Source organism: Thunnus maccoyii, chromosome 10, assembly GCF_910596095.1.
Source record: "Thunnus maccoyii chromosome 10, fThuMac1.1, whole genome shotgun sequence".
NCBI lineage: Eukaryota > Metazoa > Chordata > Actinopteri > Scombriformes > Scombridae > Thunnus > Thunnus maccoyii.
Genome location: NC_056542.1, coordinates 15,073,085 through 15,100,530, shown reverse-complemented (window position 1 = coordinate 15,100,530; position 27,446 = coordinate 15,073,085). Strand labels below are relative to the sequence as shown.

General features: G+C 38.8%; 3 protein-coding genes across 5 annotated transcripts; 1 reads left to right on the top strand and 2 right to left on the bottom strand.

Annotated features, from left to right (window-relative positions):
* Positions 1–112: 112 nt before the first annotated feature.
* On the bottom strand, positions 113–8,789 carry mboat7 (membrane bound O-acyltransferase domain containing 7). 3 transcript variants are annotated; one of them, XM_042424483.1, is made up of 10 exons: positions 8,494–8,788; positions 7,481–7,522; positions 7,130–7,212; positions 5,686–5,815; positions 5,328–5,454; positions 5,077–5,233; positions 4,427–4,622; positions 3,592–3,744; positions 3,312–3,488; positions 113–2,326 (listed from the first exon to the last, which is right to left on the bottom strand). In XM_042424483.1, the coding sequence occupies exons 3-10, from the start codon at positions 7,203–7,205 to the stop codon at positions 1,918–1,920; spliced, it is 1,425 nt and encodes a 474-aa protein (XP_042280417.1). In that variant the 5' UTR covers positions 7,206–7,212; positions 7,481–7,522; positions 8,494–8,788; the 3' UTR covers positions 113–1,917. The 3 variants fall into 3 exon arrangements, with proteins under 3 accessions (XP_042280417.1, XP_042280418.1, XP_042280420.1); XM_042424484.1 differs by lacking the exon at positions 8,494–8,788 and adding an exon at positions 8,261–8,279; XM_042424486.1 differs by lacking the exon at positions 7,481–7,522 and having other exon boundaries at positions 8,494–8,789.
* A 140-nt stretch (positions 8,790–8,929) lies between these two features.
* rps9 (ribosomal protein S9) lies at positions 8,930–11,426 on the bottom strand. The gene is made up of 5 exons (XM_042424487.1): positions 11,327–11,426; positions 10,378–10,489; positions 10,136–10,258; positions 9,755–9,941; positions 8,930–9,191 (listed from the first exon to the last, which is right to left on the bottom strand). The coding sequence occupies exons 2-5, from the start codon at positions 10,472–10,474 to the stop codon at positions 9,014–9,016; spliced, it is 585 nt and encodes a 194-aa protein (XP_042280421.1). The 5' UTR covers positions 10,475–10,489; positions 11,327–11,426; the 3' UTR covers positions 8,930–9,013.
* A 1,186-nt stretch (positions 11,427–12,612) lies between these two features.
* On the top strand, positions 12,613–26,941 carry rbfox1l (RNA binding fox-1 homolog 1, like). Its single transcript, XM_042423762.1, has 12 exons — positions 12,613–13,005; positions 19,250–19,486; positions 23,434–23,613; positions 23,709–23,762; positions 23,852–23,944; positions 24,032–24,101; positions 24,195–24,254; positions 24,354–24,489; positions 24,577–24,616; positions 24,718–24,785; positions 25,423–25,504; positions 25,605–26,941. The coding sequence occupies exons 1-12, from the start codon at positions 12,919–12,921 to the stop codon at positions 25,647–25,649; spliced, it is 1,152 nt and encodes a 383-aa protein (XP_042279696.1). The 5' UTR covers positions 12,613–12,918; the 3' UTR covers positions 25,650–26,941.
* The last annotated feature ends 505 nt before the right edge of the window (positions 26,942–27,446 follow it).

Sequence of the window (27,446 nt, the reverse complement as noted above, 5' to 3'; positions counted from 1 at the left end):
GGGAGTGTTGCAGTTGTTACAGTATGTGAAGCCAAAAACAAGAAATAAACACTAAACGAGACAAAAGGCTGGAAAATAAATAATGTAGGAGATGAGCAGTCGAGAGCATGTAGTGACAGACGGACTGTAATTCACAATCATCACTGTGCAATAATAAAAACAAAGGGAAAATTATCCACAAGGGTTTTGGCACAGAGAGAGTAAAGGACAACTGCAAAACACAAAAACTATTTGTAATTCAAATGATGACAAACATTTGGGAGATGCAACAGCTCAACAACAACCTTTATATTCTGCTTTCAGTCACGCTCATATAAACCAGTTATTACATACAGAGTGAAGGAACTGCAGACAGGTTTTTCTACTGTACAGTTTTCTGTATTTAGAGCTGAGCGATAAATCAATACTATCATTTCTGTTGGCCAAAAACATGTTTCAAAGCAAGTTTTTATTTAACAAAAGTAGCTATCTAAGTTTTTGTTTTATCTATTTGCTATGTGATTTCATACATTTGTCCTATTGTGATATACAGTACATAGATATGAGAAAATAACCAAATTCATATCATAATATGATTTCAACCATTTCACCCAGCCTTAGCTGTGCTGTTATTCATACTTAAGTAGGCAGCGTATTGTTATGATGTGAAACTTTTTTTTAATGTTTGGTCTCAACCCTGAATGTTCCTTGATGGCAGTACAGATGTTTTGGCAGTGAACAAACCGTAAAGATATCTTTCACATGGCACACGCTTCACTGGATACAACACTGCTGTACAGACGTCAGTGTATATGTGCTTGATGTGATCCGAATATTGGATTTCCTCACAATTACAGGCAGCGTAACAGTTAATGTAAAGTAAATTCCAAACAGAGAAATCACCGCATCAAGTGGGTAAACCAAAGCAGAGAAATGTTCAACCAGAATTAAAAAAGGAACATTATAATACAGAGAATAGTTGAGGTTATTTAAACTAAAATCCTTAATGTAATTAGGAAACAATACAAATGTAAACTGTTTGCTTTGCTCCCTCAAACTTGTGCCAGTTTGAATTTGACCTTTTATTTTTGATATAAATGAAAAAAGTCTGCTGATAAGCGCTGGACCATTACATTCACATTTACAGCTTAATTTGTTTCTGCATTTAACTATCAAAGAAACAACCTTTTATTCCCATTGCACTAAAAAAAACTGTCAAGGTGCCAATTGGAGATGCCAAAAGTTAGCATTTGGTTCCTTAAATTGAAAACTGTGATTAATGCTTATCATACACAAAAAGTGGATTAATATTAACATACAGGTCAAGACAGGTGAGCTGCTGTTGGAATGTTTTGGTGGCAAATCAATTTAATCACTTTGTTGCTCTTTTAATTGTGAAGAATGTCATTTTGAGGGTTGAGCTGCTGGTTGTTTAACTCACTCTACAATCTGTCTCTAAAGCAGCATTTTGATCCCATTTTGACCAGTAAGATCGTTCCAAAACACTTCAAACTGGGCATAATATATCTTGACATAAAAACACACATACTGTACAGGCAGATGCACTTATGAGAGGACTGAATAAACTATTTACATCCAATCAGACAATCACACTAGAAAAGTAAAAGTTTGCTCAAACATTCCTTTACCGGTGTTCACAGTACTTTTATGTACATATACAAAATGTCTCCAGTGGTGACTCAGCTTTACGTGTCACACTTGTTACTAATTTCTGCTATTTGTTAAATTTACTGTATTTTTTTAAATAAAGTAAGAGTTGAACTTTTAACTTTTCCTACAAGAAATATTACTGGAAATGTGTGACGTTTGTCGCTAGAAAAATGAGTGATGGTGCAATCGATACTGGAAATTATAGTCTTGAAGTAACTCTTCCTTATGTCCCAAAAATATCAAACCAGTTCTTTATTGTACCTCCATTCAGTCTGTTTTCTCTCCAGTATTCTCCTTGTTATCTACCTTTTCTCCCTCTTTTTTCTCCTCCTTGTCTCCTCTCCTCCCTTCCCTTTTCCCTCCCTTCAGGACCTTGCCCACTATTATACAGCAAACGGCGATGATGTGCATGATGAAGTAGATGGACATCCAGTAGTTGATGGTGTCGGAGGCCTTCAGTAGCACGAAGCCCATGCACATGTAGTCGTAGGCTCTCATCTTCAAGAACCAGTGAACCCAGTCGAATATGTTCTGTCCACGAGGGCCCAGTTTAGCTCTGACAGAGGCCTCCATGGCGGACTCAGCTGCAATGCACAGGGGGATGGTGAGGAAGGAGAGGTAGTAGCCGGCATGTAGACCGTGCCAGTAGGCGCTGATGAACATGGTCCAGCCGGCCCTGAAAGTCAGACAGATGGGAGAGATGGTAAAGTCCAAACATAACATGACGCGTCAGGGTTTTCATTTGATTTATTTCAGGTAAAATATTTTATATAACCATTGTTTATTCAGGGAAAACTGCTTGAGCATTAAGCTCTTTTACAGCAATGACCTGAGTTCACATTCATATGGGCAGGAAGGATATTCAGTACGTGATAACAGCCACAGTAATAACAATAAAATGTAAATTAATGCAAATAACTAGCAGGCAATAGGCAATAAATAGCAACCATATCTATGAATCAACCAAGGCAGGAACACTGTACAACAACCATATCATCAACATTAAGATGTTGGGACAGATCAGAATAATTTGTTCAAAAAAGTTTGAAAGGGATAATGTCAGAGTTTTAAACTAAACTTTTACTATACAGAAGGTGTTTAAAGTCTGTGATAGGACATGAAGTAATCACTAAATGTGCTTTGTAACCAAAGCCTCGTATACAGCATCTTATTCCTTTGTGCCATAGACGTCCATTGTTGTCCAAAAACTAAAAACACATCAATAAAGCAAACTATTGCACTAGGTGACGTGTCCCTTCATTACCATGAACATGGGTACTGTAGTTTATTGTATATCAATCTCAAATACACCATCAATACTCACTAGCGCACCATACACTGACATGACTTTCAATGTGACTTGAAAAGAAATCTCTGATGTAAGAAAGGAAACTTCACTGGTATCCCTTCAGAATATTCACATTTAAGATCCGAGCTGATTATTAAAAATAGAAAATGACTAGCAAACATTTCTTAAAGATGCAGACGCTTAATATTACCTCACAGCTGTAATTTTTTAAAATCTCAGTGCATATGTTCAATAAAGGGATTCTGATACCTCTACACACATCACAAGGACTCATTGATGAGTATATGGATTCACACCTGTACAATATAAACAGGAGTTAGTTGCACACATGGCACTTCTTCTACAGCCTTACCTGAGAGTGTAGGCTTTGAAGGGAGAGTTGGGATAGATGTAGTGATGCAGCCACCACTGCACCGTCATGTTCCAGTAACGCATGCCGTGTCGCACCTTCACACAGAAGTCGGTGTTGTAGCAGTCAATGTTCTGGATGGTTTTAAAGTCATATTGCTCCTCAGCGGCAGGATCAACACTGTAGGGAAAGAATAAAGTAAATAAAAACCAAATACCAACTTTTAACAACAAAAATATGACCATCACATAGACAAAGATGTTGGTATTGTATTAAACGGTACCTATAGTTGACTGTGGGTCCTCCTCCAGGTTTGCTAAGCGCCTTTTCTGGATAGCAGCCTAGACCTGCACTGATACAACCGGCCTCGGCTCCACACCACGCTGCATAGAAACGCATCCTGAACACGAAGAACACCGCGATCATGTAGAACAGCCTGGTCAGAGAGAGAAAGAGAACAAAAGGACATTAACAACATGGTTATCACTGAGACATTTACGCCTCAAGTCACAGCTACAAGAATCTTTTTGACTCAACGGGAATAATTTTTTACTTTCCCAAAACACAGCACTACTGTATTTATCTCAACATAAATGATCATTTATGATTTCCTTTTGTTAATTTGTGTCATTTCATTGCGTCTGTGTGACAAATTTCAGCCAGACTCCTGACAAAACCAGAGAGACAGATTCTACAACCAGTTTAGTTTAAGTTAATTGACTCCCAGTACATTTGAGGAATTATTTGTAAATATTATTTAACACCTTTAACAAATGTTTGTTGTCATAGCAAATATGTATATTTATGTGTCTGAGCTTTTAAGCCCCTGTGAGGCCTCAGTATTATTTAATGACTCTACAGTCTAAATGTGGTTTAACTTTCTCCATTAGATTAAAAATCTCAAGTTCGCTCCTAAAAAACATTTTTATTCAATCATTCTTTTGTATGCAGTTGCACTCAATTTCATTTCATGCTCATGTTTTCATTTATCTTAAATTAAATGATTCCATTAATGAGACAGGTTAAGAAAACTTTTAAGTGATGATGATGATGATATACTATATCTACAACTCCATTCTTTATCGTTATTATTAGACCATTCTGCTTTGTCACAATACCTGAAGAAGAAGTTTTCATCCATGAACTCCTCCGTGCGAACGTAAGCCAGAGGAAAGACAGAGTTGACAGCCACGAACAGAGCGCCATAGACAGGAACCAGCTTCAGACGCTGCAGACACGGCACCCAGCTGGGCAGGGCCAGTGGGCTGGGCTGCTTCAGCCAGTCGACGAATGTTTGGAAGCGAAAGAACGGGCCTTTGGGTAAATGGAGGGATGACACAAGGGGATAAAGGCAGTGTTGAGAAGACAGTGATAGACAAAAATGGACAATTGAGATAATGTAAGAGACAATGAACACACGAGTGAACAGTGGAGGACAATGTGGTTCAAAAGAAGAAAAGGTGTCGTTGGATAGGAGAGGGGAGTAAGAAAACAAAAAGAGAGTAGAGCTATATTACAACTGGGAGTAAGTTCAAATACTGAAAATGATATGGACTCACACAATATTGGACAAGAAGCAGAGAGTGAGACAAAGAGAGACAACAGTTAAAATTCATGCAAAAGCAAATTGACATTAAACAACAATACTCATGGGTATTAACAGCTCACACATAAACATGTTAAATTTTTAAATGTTCACTTAAACTTCATCCTCCTAAAATTATTTAGAGAAGATTCTGAGAGGTGTCGGGCATTTGCACACACTTACCGGTCATGATACCGACATAACAGTAGCTATAGGACATAATATCGTAGAGAGACGGCTCCTGAGACAGACCACCAATGACAGGAGACTTTGTAAAGGAGCTCACTTCCTTTTTCTTCTCCATGTGGAAAATTTGCACCTCGTTGGCCAGACTCACCATCTGACAACAAAAGTGAACATATTGTAAAAAAAAACTGTGTTGCTGTAATAGATTTCCTCGTGATAATTTCTTGTGTGATCTTATGTTTCTGTACCTTAAGAGTGAGAAGTAGCTGGATGGCGTTGGAAAAAGGTGTTGGTTGTGGTAAACCGAACCAAGTGACCAACCGGAAGAAGAGGAGGTAGAGAAAGGTCCAGCTGAGACTCAATGCAGGGGCATGCCTTATAGACAGAGACAAAATGTTGCGAGTGAATTTACATAGAAGCTGCTTTATCTGCTTTACACTTTTACAAAACAAGCAATTTTAAGACACTATCGCTTAGAAATTGTATGTTTTTTGACATTTTAATTGATGATTAAAATTGTTAGTTGAAGATTACAGTACTGACTTCTATGTGTCTGTGTGTGTACAGTGAGATAATTTTGTAAAAGCATGAATGTTTATCTCTCACCGCCAGTTGCTCTTTATAATAATCCATGTTCCAATCACCGTTACCAGAGAGTGGAGTGTGTGGACATGACAGGTGGCGATGGTAATTGAGAGGCCCAGAAGCAGAGCTGCTCCCTGTTTCACAGGAGGACCTGAAATCAAGAAAAAAGTATATAAATAAACCACCTTCAACTGTCTACTGAGGAGCCACAGAGAGCGGGGAAAAGCACCTAAAACACATCATGAACAACAATTTAAAATCTAAAATCTAAACTTCCAAACAGTGTTGATTTACAGTTAGGTAGCCTGACAGAGACAGGAAAAGATGGTGGCATTTGTTGTGAAAGGCTGTGTAGAAGAATCCTGCTGCCATTTACTTGGACCAGTATTGCAAACCTGGTAATGAGCAGTAAGATGTGTGACAAACTGTTGTCCTGTGATGCTGTTAATTTCAAGTGAACACCTGTCACTCCCCGTGCACTGGCTCGGCTTTGAACATAATTTATTGACATTGTCAACGAGAACCGGTGCAACCCATACGCAGGCTTATCAACACTAAGTGTATAGTTCACAGTATGGAGAACATGTCCAAACATAGTAACTGTGCCGGTGTATATGAGTCACACAACATGTGTTTACACACCACAGAGGTCCGCCAATCATCTATTTCATATGTAAATTCTTATATATTTTCAAAACAGTAGTATGAACAATATAGTGTTGTCATGACAGGTGAAACACTACAGATGCATCAGACAGGAAAATGTTTAAAATCACATGAACTGCAGTTGCCAAAGAAAAGAAGGAGGTTGCGAAGCGTACTGACAGGAATAACAAAAGGTTAAGGCACATAAAACCTTGAACCCCGAACAAAAGAAAAGATTAATAAGTCATTAAGTTTCGCTATCATCCATAGTCTCCCTGAACACCACGTTAAACATCACTAATCCTTAATAGCAGGCTATAGAACGCAGACTGCTAAGCAGATTTCCACTTTCTCCATCGCTTCAAGAACAGCAGGCTTTCCTTCAAAGAAACGGTCCAGTATCACTCTAGAAATATTTCAATATATGTATAATAGGAGTCTGAGGAGGACTGAAGCTATTACATGATGTTAAAATTATGCTGTTTGGTGTTTTGTCCACCCTCTGCATGTGAACAAAAATTAACTAGATAATTTCCACAATGCAAAACTTGAGGAAACAGTTGTCATTTTTAGCGTATACCTTTTAAAATGACAAATATAGAAAATAAATCTTATTTAGTTGGCTGCTCAGACCATGACTTTAACCAGAAGCATTGGCCCCATTGGCAAATAAATAAAGCATTCTGCTGATTATGTTCGAAATATACAGTACCAGTCAAAAGTTTGGACACAACTTCCCATTCCCTATAATGAGAAAGTGTGTCCAAACTTTTGACTGGTACTGTATGTCTGTACTTTCCAACCTGATGAAAATACTCACTGAGGTAACGGAAGAGGAATCCAACAGGGATGGAGGCAGCGAGAACTCCCAAATAGACCAGCTCATCAGAAGACATTGCTCCGCTAGCACAGAAACACAGGTCAGCTCCAACGTTACACAGAAACACAGAAATCTGCACATAATATGATGCATCATTCACAGACTATCTATGAGTGAACATAACAAAGCAAGGTGTGACAGAAATACGTGATATAGGCAACAGAATGATTTTGAGCTGCATTACAGATATACTCATTCAGCCCAATGGTACGTGTTCGGGCTGTTGTTGGTACTAAATCAGACAATACTGAAAAGTGTGGATAGTATTTCCCCCCCCCCAAAATGACATACTTAGAGTGAGAGTAGGGTGAGTCAACACAAACTTCAGTTCACCTAGAGGTGTGATAGAGAGAGAGATGGAGATAGAGATAGAGAGAGAGAGAGAGAGAGAGAGAGAGAGAGAGAGAGAGAGAGAGAAAGAGTTCAGTTTACCTCAGGTAGTAATAGATTGTTTATCATTCTACAAAGAAATATGAAGAAATGTGACCTCTTAGTCTATGTTCTTTTTTTTTAATATCATGGATTTGCACTTTGACAGTTTTGGACCTGTTTTTACAACTCCTTTATAGTAAATAATTTCAAAGCAGTAACTCTCAATAAAATGATTAGAAACACATCTCAACATCATTCATTTTTTAACTGTGAGAAGTTTGCCCAGAATCAGCAGCGATGAGTGTCAAATCTTCAGGCTGTATTTCACAATATCTGCCTGTGAAGCCAAATTCTTCGCCATTAAGGCAACATCCGCTTCCTGTAATGTGTATGCGATATGGTATGCAAGAGCAGCTTGTAGCATTATCTCATGAAAACGGTTTAAATAGAGATGAAATGCATGGGACTACATATATACCGGTGTTGCATAACACGGAATAACACGTGAAACAGCTGCCTCGATGCTTAAGGATGTATTATTTTAGTTGAGTGCTGGACACTGTTAGCTCTCAGCTGTTTGCTTTTATCATTTTTATCAGCTGCCAGCAGTTGTACACTATCAGCCAACCATTTAATTCAATTAAGAATCGGAAAATTTGCTGAGCCAATAAAAAAGATTAAAAATAGTTTCTCAATTACCTTTGAAAAGCTACTTCCAGGTGACAGAATTTAAGCAACAGCCTGGGAGTATAAATTATACCAAAATCCAAAACACACAGGATAAACATACATTATAAAGAGGTTATGAGATGAACACTGTAGCTGTAGCTATGCTAACATTAGCCTGAGTCCAAACTAATCGCTCTATAGTTTGGCGGCTAACACACTAACTGACACTAGGAAGCATGAGGTGTAAATCTTAGATTACTTACAATTATTGTGTTAAATAACTCCAGCCTCTTTGAGAGAACCGGCATGCACAACTATCGCCATCCACACTGCTACGATTGATTTACTTCCTGGAAGAGATGACTCCACCTGGAACGGTTGGACTGTTCCATTCTGCCTGCAGTAGCAGGGGGTGTAGTGGACTGTTCCATTCTGACCTCAGGTAAAGACACCCATAAACCTCTAGATTATACTGCATGTCATAACTTCTGGTACATATTTTAGTGTATCTTCGTATAATACAAAACTTCATTTGATAGTCCTCAAATATCGTATTTTTTAAATTTATGTAATATTTTCATATATATAAATAAATATACACATACACACAATACATATACACACAGACATAATATAAACCTGTATAAAGTGACAAGTATTAGTATAAATAGGGGGGAAAAAAATGCAATGACAACTCAGTTCTCTGGTCAAACCAAAACTTTTTTATTGAAAATTGGACAGAACAGGAAGTATCAGAGAAACACTCCCTGGACAACATCCTTCTTAATCCTCCTCTTCGTCGTCAGCTCCTCCGGCTCCACCCTGGCCCTTCTTGGTGTTCTTTCTCTTGACGCGGCCTGGGCGTCCACCGCCGTATGGAGACCTCAGAGAGAAGTCAATGTGCTTTTGGCTGTCCAGGCGGACCACGAAGGAGGGGATGTTCACCACCTGCTTGCGCACACTGCCAAGATACAAAGCAATAATGAGGGGGAGTTTAGAAAACACTTAGTCAACTTCACATGCTGCTTTCAGGAGTATAAGGGAAGCATTTAACTGAAGAGTGAGACTAATTTAACAACATTTTGTAATCATGTATGTAGAAGATGACTAGTGCAGGCTTCATTGACGAGGAATTCGTGACACCACAGAAAATCTGAATATGTATATCTTAATCATCAGCCTGAGTATCTTTTTGTACATCACTTAACATTAAACAAGGTTTAGTGATTACTACAATTGCCCGAGGTGCAATCCCCCATACCTTACCTAACAGCCAAAACACCATGGCAGCACAGTCCAAGCGCTCAGTGGCAGGATTGGCTCTGGGCAATGTCTACTGACAAGGTATACGGTTTTGATACCGAATTGACCTTGCTGAAATGTTTAACTGATCTCAGCGGAGAGTGTTACAAGCTGGTGGTCCTCTGATGGAAGAGGAAGCATTGAGAGTTTCTCATGAGTCCCTCAGAAGACCTTTGCCCCTTTAAATATTTGATGTTTGCTCCCAGGAGCCTTTGAGCTTACCGGATGTGCCTCTGGCGGATAAGGACACGGGCGTGGTGGATGCTCTTGGCAAGTCCAAGCTTGAAAACCTGCGTCTGCAGCCTCCTCTCCAAGAAATCTTCAACCTTCAGACCCAGGATGTAATCCAGCTTCATCTTACCCTCGTCCAGTACACCAATCCTCACCAGACGCCTGAGCAAGGCATTACCTGTGAAACCACACAGGAGACATTTAATTACAAGTCCGCACATACAGGCACATATGCTGCATATGGTGATTTAAGTAAAGTGACAATGTTGGCCTCATTGACGAGGAATTCTTGACACCAGAGAAAAGTCTGACAGTTGATAGTTAAATCATCGGCCAACACACTTATAAAATCTCTAACTTTAATTTGTGTACCTTCAAACAGACGCTTGGGGTCCTTCTCGTCCAGAGTGAGCAGCTCTCTGGCAGCTTTACGGATCTTGGCCAGGGTGAACTTGACCCTCCACACCTCACGCTTGTTCCTCAGTCCATACTCGCCTTTTAAGAAGATAGGATAGTTAGTCAAAGTTCAAGCTCATTGCGGTCAACTCCATAAAAGGATATATAACTTAACCTCATTTATTTCACCCAGATGTGTTAAAGAAATCACAGCGTACCAATGAGTTTCAACTCCTGGTCGAGACGGGACTTCTCGAAGGGACGGCGGGGGGTGACATATGTCTTGCGACAAACCCAACTCCTGGCAACGGGCATGGCGGCTTAGAGTGCCTGCAACATCAGGACAAAAAAAAAAAAAATAGATTAATCATTGCAACTTAATATATTAATTAACACGGATGTACAAATATTCACAGTAGACTTCCACAAACCCACAATACCTTAATAAAAGGTGCATTGTGGCATTACATCACTCTTTGGACAGTTTGAACAAACTAGACTTCATCTGAGCTCTATATCAAGTGAACATCTTTTGAAGTTGATCCCATTTACAGTAAATTAGACTCGATTATATCTATTATATTATAGAAATCTGGTTCACAATTGAGTCGCATTCAAGAAATATAGGTGCTGCAGGTGTAAAAACCTAAATATAACACGAGTCAAAAGATACTACTTTGATTTCTCTGCTGTTCCATCTTATAATACCTGAAGTCTAAATCGCTTTAATCTACCAACAATTTAGCGTAAAGATGACAGCTGCAGTGCAACGTTAACATTTCCCTCTTAAATCTGCGGCGTGAGTTACAATTACAGATAATGTGACATATTTTACATTGACACACGCGAGGATACATTTGCAGTACATTTCATGTACTTGTTAATACAAGCGATCATGTAAATGTGCGTTGAAAAACCAGAAACTCATCAGCTGTACGAGTAGGCCGCAGCTGCACCGCACCACGTTGTTTAATGACACAAGCTAGCATTAGCTTAGCCGAATTAGCCTTTGCCTTAACAACAAAATACAAAATGACCCATTACATAAAATAAGTGTCTACCAGTACAATAACGTTTCATTTCATTGTCTATCGTCTTTTGTACATCTAAAACAGTTAACATGCTGTCGGTTAATGCTGTAAATTAGCACGAGGATACTGCTCGTACCTGTCTCGCTCAGGCTCGCGCAGTAAAGAGGACGTTGAAGGAAGTTCTTTGGCATTTATAGGGCTGACGCATACACTACATATCCCATCATGCCTCTCACCGCCAGAACGGAAGCGGGGGATGTTGGTCTTTTTTTTTTTTTTAACTTTATTAACAGCACAGTAATATTACAGTACAAACAACAGTACAGGGAGTATTCGAGAACAAATGAAATAAAAAAACTAATCACAAAAACACAAGCAGAAATGAAATTGTACACTGTAAAAGATACATAATGCAGAAATTAAATGAGAAAAATAAATTAGTATAGTAACTTAAAAAGTGAATAAGCAATATTCCAAACCAACATTTAAGTTAGTTTTCAATATTGTCCACAATCTTTCTCAAGAAATTAGATGTCTTTAAAGCTTTTTCGTTTTTAGATAACCTTGCAGACAGAATCATAGAATATCTGAAGTTCAACATAAAACAAGTTTTTGTTTGGAAGTAACTGAAGAAATCCGGCTTTGTGAATATGATGTTTACCCAGGAGACACAGCAAATTTATCAAGTTATCAACTTCATTGTTTCTGGACACTACATTCAAAAATAAGACCATACTTTCTATAATAGGGACTAAGGGGGACGTTGGTCTTGTCGCGCTCTGTTGGTGAAACTGAAAATAACAGGTGAAAACACTGAAAGTATCTGCTTCAAATGTACAGTATGTGTCTGAGTGTACATCATGTGTATCATAAATATGATATATGTAGTCACATACCTAAAAATAATAACAGACTCTCAACTGTTAGTTTATAGTGTCTGGTCAATATTTTGTCCATTTCATCCTCTTCAATTTAAAATTTAAACCTATAGCAGCTCTTCTCACTTAGAATGTATTTTACATTTTTTTCATTGTAAATTTCTTCTTTCTTTTTGTATTATTTACAATAACTTAATCTTGTGTATATTATATATAATTCCTTGTATGTGCAAACCTACTTGGCAATAAACCTAGTTCTGATTCTGATTCTGGAGTATATAGAGAGGACACAAGGAGTCAAATGACTGGCTGTGTTTTTGACAGCCTCCTACACTGAAGCCCTGTTGAATATGTCCTTCTTTATATTGTAAAAACAAAAACAAAAACATGTGAGAATCTGCGAGAAATCTTGCAGGACGACGTGTGCAAGAGTGAGGTGGTAAACTCAGAGAGAAGGACATGGGTGACTATTTATATAACTCTGAAATGGGACCCTGAGCATGTGTTTCTGTCTGTCAGACTGCGTGATCAACTGATGGACACACAGAAGCTCACTTGCTTTCTCTTTCCCTGCTCTACATCCTGTCTAATTTCTGGACAGGACTTCGGTTGTTTTGTGGAGTTTCGTTGTGTTTTGTTTGACTCATCTGCGAGGTTAACAGAATCTTAACCGTCTTTCCCTACTCGCCCTCTTGGATCTTCTGTTTTCTCCTGTTGGGATTTTTTTTCTCCAACCTGACTGCGTGCTTTCCTGTGTGCATATCAACCCTTCCTTTTCCCCTCTGCTCTCCTTCTCCTTCTCCTCCCATCTTCCACCGTTCCCTGTCTCCTTGTGCGTGGTTTTTGGGCTATGCTATCCTCACCCACTGTGATTCTTCAGCCTTATGGACTGCCTGTCTACCCACAGACAACCACATGCTACCCCAGCATAGTTCAGGTAAACTCTCCTTTATTGGTTCTGTAAACTCCAAAACCTCATCTTCTGAGTTTCTCACACATGAATGTTTGTTTTCATAAGTCGACATTAGTAAACATCCAATCTGTCAGGTAGCTGGGGGCCTTTTTCAAGAGATGGAAATAAAAGACTAGATGATGAATAAAAAATGAAAATAAAATCCATAGTTGAATGAGTTTACAATTATTTTTCTTATCTTTATTCTGCTGATTATTTTTCTGATTAATCGTGAAAAAAAGTTCATTAACATTTCTTAAATCCTCAGTTGACATTATTAAAACTTCTTGTTTTATTGAAACAAAAGTTCAGAACCCAAATATAATCAGTTTACTATCATAGAGGGCTAAGAAAACGAGCAAATATTCACATTTAAGAAGCTGAAACCAATTAATTGTTGGCATATTTGATTAAAAAATGACCTAAACCATTAATCGATCGTAAAAATTATTTGTCTGTTGATTGACTAATCGTTTAAGCTCTGAATTTGTTTTTACTGTAAATCAGAAATTAATGTCAGTGTTGTCAATAAACCGTCTTGACAACATATTTCCAGCGAGGAGGAAAACATTTAACTAAAGATACCAAAAAGCCCTTATCTCCCAGAGTGAATGAGTCACATCTTGGTTGTTGGTGTTATTGCTTGATGGTGTTTAAATATCTAATACAAAGGAGAGATTAGAGGAATAACAAAATAACTTATCAGAGAGGCCTGACAGGAGCTGGCTGAGGATCACTGATTGCGAAAGATCTTATTTATTTAATAGTAAGGACACATGAGGGGTTATCTTTAGTCCACTGGTCTCTGTGATGCCAGCAGGCTGTACGTGAATGTGTGTGTGTGTGTTTGTGTGAGTGTCTGAAGTGTCCCTGACATACCATCAATGCCACAATGCATCTGGTATCTCTCTACCTTGTCTCTGTGCTTCACACCAGCTGTATTTTTAACCCTCCTCTTCTGAGCTGATAATCACAGGAGGAGATTCTGTCACCTATCTTGTTTTCTGCAATCAACTGCACTTAAAATAGGTGTGAGACCTGCATGCTGTGCGTTTAGATATTAAGTATTTGGCAGTTTGAGCATAATAGCCACATAATAATATTCAATAATAATGGAATACTTAAGTATTAGGGTACTTTGAGAAAATGGGTGTAGAGAGAGTGGTATTTTTTAGAGGTGACGGGAACCAGAGAAAAGAAAAGTCTCTCAGAGAAAAGAAATGATTTATTAATTGGCTTATTCAGACTGGAACAAGAATAAAAGCCATCATATTTCTGCACAAACTGGTCAGTCCACAGGAGAATTTTATTAAAAGTACAAAATTGTTGTGCCAATGTGTTTTGACGAAGTATCTTGTGTGCCCTGAGGAAAGAGAAATTTCTCCAAAACGCACTGGCACAATAAAATTCCCTTAATTTTATTATGTAATTTGTGAAGGACTTTGAACTGCCACTGAAATGTTCTTCATAGATATCTGCTTTGCCTCACATTCAAGGGATCAAGTTGCTGGGCTGAACATTTTGTACTTTCAGTAAAATGATATATTTCCAAGATTTGAGGGCTCTTCCGGTGGTTTAGTGGATCAATCTGTCCAGCATCTGTTTGACAAATATTTTTCTTGGGATGAACCAATCAGCCATTTATCAAACTGAAGCAGGATCTTTGTCACATGTCAGTCTTCTCTTTATCTCTTCCCAGTCTTTGCTGCTTCTTTTCATTATTGACTATCTGACAAAAACCAGGGATGTCTTCAAAATATTTTCAAAAGAACCTGAACAGAAGAAACAGGATGTAAAGAGTGGATAGTGAAAGAAATATTTGGTTGCATTTAATAAGCTACTTGTTGCTAACATTTGTAACTTGGCCGGCACTAAAAGGCCACATCTGCAGTTAGTGTCGTCTGTGTGTAAATCCTGTGGCAGCTGTCCCAGCAGGCACCTGGCCCAGAGCCGTTGACCTCTGACCACGAGCTGACAGCTGAGGAGGGAGAGGAGAGAAAGACGGAACAAATGGAAATCAAAAAAAGCCTGCAAGGAGGACGGTGGGGGGGGGGGGGGGGGGATGAAGTGTCTGTGCGCCTGCTGACACAGTGATATGATACAAAATCAGACTCAGCGGTTGGTGGTTACTGTCTGTGGGGATATAAAACAAAGTGAGGGAGATTGTGTTATCTGGCACTTATCTAGGAGGGGGTTTAGTACAGTCAGACACTGGTTGTGTTCATTGGATAAATGTGACAAAGAGCAGCTTTAAGGTAGTGTTGATACATTGGAAACATGCTCCAACATGATAGTTGAGACTGTCTGTAAATGACTGGACTGAGACATGATCAAATGGGAGTCACAACCTCGGAGAATCCCTCCTTTTACTGTACTATCCAGAATTACAAGGAAAGATTACAACATATTAAATGAGACACTCCCAAGACAAATTTTAAGACAAATAAATAACTGTGATGTCACAAATCATGGTCGTAAACATGTTAAACTTAGATTTAAGGTGACTTTCCACTTTCAGCAGATTAATGTGAAGACAGCTTTCTAGTGTCAAACTCTGCACATACGTCATTCTGCACAGTGAAGCTCAAACATTGAATTGAAGGAACAAGAAGCAAAACACATGTTTTACTGGAGGGGAGCTTTAATATTTCTGAAATTGGTCTTGCACCACAAAGCGAACAGCTGTTTCATATATCGCACATAACAAAACAAAGATATTAAACCAGAGAGAAAAACATTATTACAATCAAGCATGTTTACTATTATCAGATATTATGTGCAGTGCAATCAATTTCAACGCTTTCTTCCTTATTCAGTGTTTGACCTACACAGGTTCACAGGTCCTAAAACAAACTAGCTGGGTGCGTTACATCAGATTGTTATTACTTCTGGCCTACTGAGAATTCATACTCTGAATTCACAAGTTTGCAGACCAAGGAACAAAAGAGTTTCATAATCTGTTCAATCTAACTTGTGACACTCTGAATCTTTTGTTTCATGGCAAAAGTTGATATTCACCAAATAAAACAGAGTGGTCTGATGTCAAGCTACCAGCAGAGACATAAGTATTTTAGTGAATGAGGTTCAACCCACAATCAAAGTTCCTCCGATTCCTCCTTTATTGTTTATCAGCATCCACATATCTCTTAATTTTTCACACCTAAGTGCAACAGCTGATGGAGAGATATACGAGACATTATGAGATGACAGAGGAGAGAGTTTTTAATTATAATAGATCCCTCTAAATCCTAAAGCTGGCTGACAAATGTGTGGCATTTTGCTTGTAAGGAAACACGTGGATACAAGTCTGGCAAGAACTTCCGTGGAAGTTGATTGATACTCCATACAAAAAATTATAAGTAAAAGTATACAAGTTATCAGTAAATGCATTCAAAATGTTGTTAATGGTGTACTAATTAGTGAGCAGTATTTCAATGTTATAAATGTTACAGGTAGATCTAATTCACTACTGTGGGGGACTTTAACTCAGTGACTCATCAGGTAGCAGTCAGGTAAAAACATGTAAAAATTGGGGGATTTTCCAGGATTTTATGCCTCTCTACAGATTTGGAAAATCCTCTCGCCTCTTTCCTTTTAAATCTTATTAGATAATGTAGAAATATATTATTTAATTGACTTCTGAAACACTGACGAGCATTTAAATGACAGTTATTTTGTAGCTTTTTTATGTTGTATGTAAATTCTTAATCTGCAGAGTTGTAACTACAGCTGTCAGATAAATGTACTGGAGCACAAACATAACACAAAATCCTAAAATACATGATTACCTATGTTGTTGTGCTACCGTTTACTGCCACCAGTGCTCTTTTTTTATCATCATTAAATATTTGAGCATAAAGTCAGAAATATTTCCAGGAAATAAATGGATGAATGAGCTGTTTTCCAGCAGACATGAGATGTTTTGTGCCACTGATTATCCAATAGATGTCACTCAAAACAAGAACCAAAAATGAAAATGTAAGAAATGATTTAAAAGTCCTCAGCTATTTGAAAGACAATAAAGCATACACCACATAACATTTGGAAGTTTTAATGTCATGGAGCAAATTGGTTTGGGATAACTTATTTAAACATTTCTCTCTAAAAGCAATAAAACCATATCGGCCTCTCAAACATGGTATTCTTAGAGTCGACCTTTAGCGTGATATATTGCCTTGCAACTGAAGGAGCATTTACATTCATAAATACCTCATCTCTCTAGAAGAGCTCTGTTTGCTGTCTGGTTTGTGTGTGTGTGTGTGTTTGTGTGTGTGTGTGTGTGTGTGTGTGTGTGAAGTGGAAGCAGAGTGGGTGGATGGGTGGGGTAAACGAGGTGATTGACAATTACAGATGACCACAGCTGGTGTGGCCCCCGAGTCCCTTTTGCTCTGGCAATCATTCGGTTTGATTGGTGGATGAGTAGAACTTATGGTGCAGTGGGCGGGTGGTCAGCTGGCATTAAAACATGCAGCAGTTGTTGGACAATGCATCAGAGATCGAGGAATGCGGTAAAGGGGTAAGACAATGCTTTTAGTTCCTAACTAGGTTATTTATTTGTATCAAGGTTGTACAGAATGATTGTTCTGTGTCTATGCATTTTAGTTCCTTGTTTGTGTCTGCTAATGTGTACATTTCACATCTTATTTGTGCCTGATGGAGTTTAAATTTGGTTGTTTGCACTGTTTTTTAAATGTACTTAATGAAAGAATAGTGTGTAGGCTGTATGGACGAGATTTAAAGAGATAAAAGAGATTTAAAGTGTCTAAATCAGGGCTTTCTGTATCAGTCACTCAAACCTGTCAGAAAATAGTTCAAAATACTTTTTTCTAACTGTCTGTCTTTCTTACCTGTTTTTCTAACCCCAAAACATGTAATTTATAATAATATAAAACTGAGAAAAGCAGCAAATCCTCTATGGCTGCAAATGGGAATTATCTTCACCATATTTGTTCAATTAATTGGTCTAAAAAATAGCAGGAAATAGTGAAAAATGTCCAACACATTTTCCTTGAGCCTAAGGTGATAGCTTTAAATTGTTCTTGTTTAGTCTCACCAGCAGTCGAGAATCCAAAGATATTCAGTTTAATATAATGTCAGGCAGGGAAAAGAGGCAAATTTTCACATTTGAGAATCTGGAACGAGTGTATTTTTGCTTTAAAATTGACTTAAAGGATTAATCAATTATCAAAAAAGGTGCCAATAAACTTTCTGTTGATGTAGCAACTGTAGCTGCTACAGAGTCTTAAAATTTAAAATGTTCGTACTAGAAATTTTTAACATTTTTTGCTAAAAAAATCAGACTTTTTTATATTAGATATAGTGAGTAGATGTGCGTATAACACATTTGTACTTAAATGTTTATTTATCTTAAGCTTTAAATATTCAAACTCACAATGATTCATGGTTGTAAGAACAAAGCAGCTTTAAAGGTATACTATGCAGGAATTTCCTAAAAAACAATGTATAGACTCATACAAAAGTAATCCCTCTCAATCATTACTTATGACCCACTAGAAGTGTGTCAGACTCTGCCCTCTGCCTGTATTTTCTTATCATTTTGCCTGGGACGTTTCTGCATGTCAGCCATTCGGCAGTGGGTGTGTAGCCCCAATAACAGCACGCAGGGTGTGAGGTCGGGACTCATAACGTAGTGACCAGGTTACATCGCTGTCTCTGTCTCTCGCCTCTGCTCCGCTCTGCTCTCTGTCTGTGTCATGGATGTGCAGTATAAGGAGAACAGGTCTGTGTCTTGTTGACCGAGGGCGGGGCTGAGCTCCACACACACACACACACACACACGCACACGCACACAGAGCAGAGAGGCCACAGCGGACAGGATGAAGCTGCATTTTGGCTGCAGTTACACCAAATCTGGCAACGCAACACCTTCCCGCAGGGTTGTGCAGAGGTCTGCGGAGGTGTGGGCATGTTGTAGAACTGCCATGAAACAAGCAGAAAATTACGTTATATTTCATGGCTTTGTTCTCTCTAGTGACGCTCCCTCTCTTCATTCGTTCTCTTGCTCACTCGTCCACGGCTGCTCTCTCTCTTGCTCACTAGTTGAGCCGGGGAGGAGGGGCCAACTTTGAATGGTGTGTTTACAAACAGCAACCAACAAATCCTGCATAGTATACCTTTAACGGTAACAACATGATGTTTGTTTACACCTCTGACAACTGAGATCCTCTCTGCTATCAGAAGCTGATTCATCTTTTTCTCTCGTCCTCAGGGAGGCCCCACCCAGGAGGCCGGCCCCGGCAGTGGCGACCCCGCCCTGCCTCAGGTCTACGCCCCGCCTCCTTCCTACCCCCCTCCAGGTCAAGGTCAGCCAGCATCTGCAGGCAGACTGCCACCTCTTGATTTTAGCTCTGCGCATGCCAGTTCAGAGTACCCTGAACATCCCCAGCTCAGAGTCTATCAGGGCCCCCAGCACGACGGGGCGGAGACTCTGACATCCAGCAACACGGTAAGGACAGTTTGTGAAGTTGTGGTATTCACATCATGAGAAGAACTTCGTGTATCAATAAAATATGATCTGCATTAATTCAGTGAGTTAATGTGATAAGAAGCCCTGCTGCTACAGGTAGTCCCTCTATATCTGCTTTCAGAGGAACACGGCCAGATAGAGTTTCCTTCTATATTTAGAGCCCCACCTCCACTGTTATGTCCATGTATGGGAATGCCGCTGACACTCAGTGGGGGGACAGCTGAGAGCAGATTGTTGTTGAAAATGAATCCTCACTTTTCCTCCTCCCCTGTGTCTTATTTAGATGGCAAAAAACAGGTCACATTTCAGGATTACAGCTGTGAAACTTTTTGTTGATATTAAGAGTTTACAGTGAAGAGTGCAGAGGATGTACATTATATATATATGTATGTGATGTTTTAGTGGTTCCTACATTTCAGAAAATATTGATTTATGATAAATGGGAAAGGAATTACTGCTACAACACTGGAGTCACTCTGTGACTCCTATTTAACAGTAAAGTATTTTAATAGAATAAAGATTTTAATTTAAGCATGATGTGTTTTTTAACTTGTAAAATCAACACATCCTATCACACTGCAAAAAATCTCTCTTTTATTGATCAATTTTTATCTGTAATTGTGTCCTTATGGTTATATTTTCTGAAAGAAGTGAAAAATCTGAAAGTGCAGAAAAATTTGTTTCCAATAAAATCAACTTGTTTCAAGTATTTTTTAAAATCAGATTTAATTTTTGTTCTTCTGTGAGTGGTGAATGTCGATGGGTCCACCACTTAGGTCCAGACTGAAATATCCCCACAACTATTAGATGAATTGCCAAGAAATTTGGTACAGACAGTCACTGTCCCCATAGGATGAATCCTATGTTCATCCCCTGACTTTTCCTGCAGCACCAAGACATTCTTACTTTTGAGTCTTGATAAATATTTGATGGATTGTTTTAAAATTCTTGTAAAAACAGATATTGAAGGTGCCTAAAGGATACAGTCGAATAACTTTGGTGATCCCCTGACTTTTCATCAAGTGCCATCATCAGGTCAAAATAACAATTTGTCCACAACTTTTATTTATGATCAAATATCTGCAAAACTAATGGCATTCCCATCATTATCAGCTGTTTAGTGCTTATTAGCAGATGTTTAATGCAGGCATCATTTGTGGAAGATTTCATCAGATGAATGTGAAAACAGCCTTCTAGTGTCAAACTTTGCACATACATCAATCTGCACAGTGAAGCTCAAATATCCAACTAAAGGAACAAGAAAAAAACACATTTTTAACTGAAGGGGGGCTTTAAATTCTGCTGAACTGGCTGATTTTCTCACTTTTAAACAAAATAAACAAAAACAAACAAAGTCTCTCAGTTTGAACAGAAATTACTTAATCCAATGGAGATTTTTTGCAGTGCAGATATGGTACACACTGTTCAAGTGTCCCTCAGGCATGAAAACATCCTCTCTGATAAAGTCAGACGTTTTTAGTCTGATCTGTGCGGCAGGTCGGCTCTGTGTCCTGCTGCTGCAGCATCTATCTTTCTCCTCTCATAAATGGTGTTTTGTGGCCCCATCTATATATTTTATTACTAGAGCCCCTGACATACATGGGTCCGTGCTGATTTTCGGGGAAAGTTGAGACGTCGCCATGGAAGGGGGGGGTCAAAGGGGGAGGCTGACCAGATGACCCCCTTTCCCCCTCTGAAATATCACTCAGGTCCAGAAAACAATTCTGCATCGTGACATGACACCACCACCCAACTCAACCCTGTCTCCCTCTCTCCTGTTCCCCTCTACTGTGGCCTGTCTGTGGCGTGTGTGTGTTCGGATGTGATAGTCTGCCGTCTATTGTAGTTGGCCAATGGCAAGCCAGTGTAGTGTAATACAGTGGCGTGTGTGTGCGTTTATTTGTTTGTAGTATGCTCCCATGTGTGAATGTGTTCTCTATTTCCCCTTCTCTGTCCATCCCCAACTTATTAATTATGCCCCTTGACAAATGACCTTTAACCCTTGGCAGAAAAGCAGCACCGTGACCCCAGACTGACCCTTGTGGAACGTTTAGTTTTGATCTCTGCCCCCCTTGCCTTCCCCCACACCCTCTTCCTTTTCAAGCTTTCTGCGCACCTTCTTTGCCTTGTTTACTTTGGTTTAATTTTATCCTTCACTGCTGCACTGAGGCCTCTTTCACTGTCTGGTACTACAACGCTAATACCCAAATCTTCACTTCTGCATATAGGACTGCAATTTTTTATTTTCATTATCCTTTCCTGTAATTTTTCTTTGCTTTTTAATTGTTTCTTTTCAATGCACTCTGCTCCTTCTCTCTGCTAAAGCTCACTTTATTTATTTTATTTACATTTTTTTTTGCCTTTCCTTTACCTTTTCATTCTCATTTTCTTCTTTGGACTCATTCATTTGTCCTTTTTAAAAAAAAAAAAAATTAACATTTCTTTTGCAATGGATGATGATGTGCTGGTTTACCAACACATACACATACATGCACATACATGCGCACACACTAGCATCGTGGTGCATTGTGAATGTTTTGGTTTTGGCACATTAGTCCTTGAATTGTTCTGCATGGGGCAATTTAAATCAGTTAAATATTGTCGCAGCACAATTTAAGGATCGGTTCACAATTTCACTATCGTAAAACAATATTCTGGTACACATATGAACAGTGTGAATGAAGTTTTGCTCGCTGTAATCATTCCTCCTGTTCAAACTGACCATTAGAAGATCCCCTCCTAATGTGTTTACAGTGTAAGTGATGAAGGAGAAAATCCACAGTCCTCATTTTGTACAAATATGTAAAAGTTTATCTGAAGCTTATATAAGGCTTCAGACACCCAAATTAGTAAAATCAAGTGGATATCTTCCAAGTTTAAGTCTTTTTAGTATAAAATTCCCTCTTTGTGTTGGTTTGGACAGTTTTTTCCCTTTTCATGAGGTCAAGTGGAGTGCAGTGGAAGGATCAAAACAAAATTAGTACTAAAAAGGCTGTAACTTTTAGTCAGATATCCGTGTGCTTTGACTAATTTGGAGGGCTAAAGCATACACATATTAGATTATTAGACTATTATTATCAAATAAGCTTTTAAATACATTTTTGCACAGAACGAGGGCTATGAACTTTGTCCCCCATCACTTACATTGAAAACGTATTAAGAACACATCTCTTAATGGCCAGTATAAACAGGACAAATGATTACAGTGAGCCAAACCAGTTTCAATGTTCATTTGGCACCTGACAAATGTTTAAAATTGTGAACCTGTCCTTTAATGTGTTTCAGTTTATTACAACTGCTTAGGTACAATAATATGAGTATGTAACTATTTAACAACTTTCTTTTCTTTTTAAGCTTTAAACCTTATTTATTTCTCTTGTCAACAGCTGGAGTGAGCTTACGTAGTTTTACTGTAAGATATGTAATAATTATTTGTAGTGTACAGTGCTTTAGTCTTTATACCATCCTACAGGCATGTATACAAAGACGCCTCACTAAAATGGAGCCCTTTTCACGCCTCCTCACATTGCCTGAGAGGGATCACTGGTTGCTGAATGCTCTTTGAACTTGGTTTGGATCACTTGACCTCATGAAAATGATCTTTGCCTAATGCCATGTGATGCTTACCCAAAATGGATTTTTACACAAACAGAAATTCTCTGAGAGATGTTGCTGAATTAGTTGATTTGACTATGATTTCCCCCCTTTCTTCTTTGCTTTTCTACTGATGCCCTTTCCCCCATTTGTCCTCACATCTACTCCCATCTCATTCATACTTTCTTTTTCCATCTTTTTTTTTTTTGTTTTCCACCTGTTCCTGTTTCCCGTTTGTTCCTCCATGTCGTCCTCCTTCACGTCCATTCTTCTATCCACATACTCGCTTTTCTCTCCACCTCCTCCTGTTTCATACTTTCTCATACTGTCAGGAGGAAGCGTTGGTACCTGTGACCTCTGACCCCCAATCTCTGAGCGTGTCGGTGTCGTCAGGGGGCGGAGCGGGAAGCGGAAGTGAAGAGGAAGGGTCAGGTAAGGCCCAACCAAAACGCCTCCACGTCTCCAACATCCCTTTCCGCTTCAGAGACCCAGACCTCCGGCAGATGTTTGGGGTATGAGAATTTGATCTAGAAACCATCATATGCATGTTATTATTGTACATATTGATATATAGATGCCCTTTGTAAAACATTTTTGATACTTTCAGCAATTTGGCAAGATCCTTGATGTAGAAATTATCTTCAATGAAAGGGGGTCCAAGGTCAGCATCACAGAAATATTATCAGAGCAACATGAAAAAGCTTTTTAATGAACAACAGAAATTAATCATGTAAACCTACAAACATGCAGGGCTTTGGATTCGTCACCTTTGAGAGTGCAGCTGAGGCTGACCGAGCACGAGAAAAGCTGAATGGAACGATCGTGGAAGGGAGGAAGATTGAGGTGAGGGAGGATTTTACCTCCATATGTAGCTTTTCCACGTTAATATTCGGTATAATAATCCTTTATCATCACTTTTGCTCTCCTCAGGTTAATAACGCCACTGCAAGAGTAGTTACCAAGAAGCCCCAAACACCTCTTGTGAACGGTGAAATTTCAAGTAAGACACAACTCATTAATCATTACACATTTCACTTTGGAGATTTTAGCTTCTTTACGGCTGCTGGAAAAAGTTTATTTTTTCTCTCTGTAGCTTCTGGATGGAAGATCAACCCTGTCATGGGGGCGATGTATGCACCTGAACTCTATACAGGTAAGTAACCTTCTTGTTATGAGACCACCAGCATCAAACAATTAAACATTTCTATATTAAATGTCTTTTTTTTCTCTCTCTTCCTCTCTGTTTGTTCAGTTGCCAGTTTCCCATACCCTGTAGCCACTCCTACTCTGGCCTACAGGGGCTCTGCGCTGCGTGGCCGAGGTCGAGCCGTCTACAACACCATTCGCTCTGCTGCTGCCACACCTGCTGCTGTGCCTGCCTACCCTGGGTAAGAATCTCTATACTTATGCCTGGTCTATATTCATTTTATTCACTGCAAAACTATTAAATAATATTTTTACTCAACTGTTTTCAGGATGGTATATCAAGATGGACTGTATGGAGCAGAAGTCTATGTAAGTGTCTCTACACTTCTCACACATTCCCTCTTTAAAACCAATAAACTTCTGTGTTGTGTTGTCCTTGTATTCATGTTGTTTTACTTTATCTGGTGCAGGGCGGCTATCCTGCAGCTTATAGAGTGGCTCAATCAGCATCTGCTGCCACGGCAACCTACAGCGATGGGTAAGCAGATAAACGCCACACATGATTTGTTCCTTGCAGCCACGTTTTTAACATTAGAAATCAGCTTTTACTTCTGGTGCAACAATTTCTTTCCACATTCTTACTGATTTTACTGCTTTGAATTCTGGAGAGATTCTAATGTTTGTGAGTTTTTTAGTGACTTTGACAAATGGGAACACTTAAGATTTGTGTACTGATGACGCATATCAGTTTAAAGGCTTAAATGCACTTGCCCAAACAAGCACATATTTCTTCACTATGAGCTCATGTTCTGTAGTTTGTATGAACCGTCAATGTTGATATTCTTACCCACACAGGCCTCACCGTAAGGTTAAATGCACTGTTGTTGTTTTTTTGAGGAGTTTAACCATCTGGTGAGAGGTTTCGCATCATAAAAATATTCACAAATAGCACATTGTGAGTTTTTAAGGTTCAAAAGGTTCATTGATTTAAATCTGACTATTTTTAGTCAGTATTTTTCAGTTTTGAGACCTTTAGGCCATGATGTAGGTAGAATTTACAAAAAAAAAAATTGAGCAACTAAATTATCAAACAAAATGTGCAGAAAAAAATAAATCTATAATAGTGTTTGTGGTGGCTTGTTAGACTGTCCTCTGATGTCTGATGTTTTCAACAGATACGGACGGGTTTATGCCACAGCTGCAGATCCCTATCACCACTCAGTTGGACCAACAACAACATATGGGGTTGGTACAATGGTGAGTTGAGTCAAAAACACACACAGCCTCTGTTGAAAGCTCCAGTATCTTGTTACATCCGTGGCACATGTCACACCTGGCGTACTGCATCTGTCAACAGGCCAGTTTGTACAGAGGAGGATACAACCGCTTCACCCCGTACTGAGACGCCCCAAAAGAAGTGCAAAAGAAGTCTCCCTTGAACTCTGGGACTGGCTGATCCGTGATATGCTGCAGGACAGGTTATGAGATCCTTCATCTTTTTTTTTTTTTTTTTTTTTGGGGAAATGTGGGAATGGTTTTTACCTCCTGTCTCCATCACAACCTCTCCCCCCCGAGAGACTAAACAGACTGAAGCTGTAAATACTGTAGGACTGTTCTTTCTACTGAAGAATACTTATATCACACGGAAGAGGATGATATGTAATATATAGACAGTTGCGTAAAACCTTTAACTGATTATTGTTTTCTGAATTTAAAGAGTATTGATGTTGGTAGATCGCTAACACTACAGGGTTGGTGAAAAATACTGTGAGAATTCTTTTTTTTTTTGTGATTAATATCTGAGATTTTTTCAAGTTTCACGGGTCAAGCTGTACAAAAAAAAGAGAACATTTTGTACAATGTTAAATGACATATTTTTGATGACAAAGATTTACTAAATCTCTCTATTTAAGCGTGTCTGTCTGTGTGTGTGTGTGTGTGCGTGCGTGTGTGTGTGCGTGTGTGTGTGTGAGCATATGAGTGAGGTTGCATCAGCACTGTTCAGTTAATCCAGTCGGATGAGAGACAGCTGTGACACTGGTATCATTATGACTCTTTTTGGCCCGCTGAAGTATGACAAACGCAGAACTAATGTTTGTCTGGATTGTCTGCGGTTGGAATTTCATTTGTTTTTGCCTCTCTAACAATCTACCTCTCATACGTTTCTAGCTTTTCATACAGCTGGCAGAATTAATCCTGCGTCGTTTTTTTTCTCTTTCTGTCCATAAATCCAGACTAACATAGTCTAGTTTCTGTTTCTGTGGCTCTGTATCTCATCTCTTTTACTCACCCTGGAAGGTTTTATTCTACCGAATTGCTTTGAACCCTGTTATGTGTATTCACAACTGGGAATTACAGTAAAAAAGCAGCCTTTTGCTGTTGGCTTTAACACACAATCTGAAGATTTATTACTCAAAGGCACCTCATCAGTAGAAATGACATTTTCTGACTCGAGACTACTTCTCTCATCTGTACGCTGCTGTCAATCCCACAAAACATTTTTTTTTCATTCAAACTCTTGTCTAACGTCGCCTTATTTCTCTATTTGCTGCCATCTTTTCTTGTATTTTCTGTCTCCTTCCTCACTCAGAGCTGTTGAATGATTTCTCGACTACTATTGATGAACTCTTCTTGTCTTTGTTTCTGTCGCACTCTGTGCTGCTGTGTTTGATGTTTACCTCTAAATAAAGCTGTTTTCCCCCTTTCTTCTCTTCTTCTGTTCTTTATTGATTCTTATCATTTTCTTGTCTTCTTTTTTTTCTCCATTTCTCACCATTCACTGTGTTCTTTGTTTCTGTGCACTTCTGTTGCTAAAGAGACCGCAGCTTGAGGTTAATTTAATGTTAAAATTACACCACTTTTACATTTATACAGAGTTTTTACTGAGGATTGTTTCCCTATTTCTTGCTCCTGTTTAATCTGTTTCCTACTTTTACTTCTTTTCTATTTCAATGCACCTCTCTGTGTCAATGATTGCTTCTATTTCTCTCCTTTCTTCTATCCTTCTCTGCACCACTATAGAGAACATACATATGAAATCTAGTCTCGGCCTGTCTTCTTCTGCTGTTTTTTCTCTACTTTGTGACTTTCTAGTGTGATTCACTTGCTTTAGTCTTTTCTTTAGTAGGTATAGTTGTACATAGTTTAAGATCGTAGATTTTTAATTTTCTTTTAGCTTCTTAACTATTCTCTGAACATC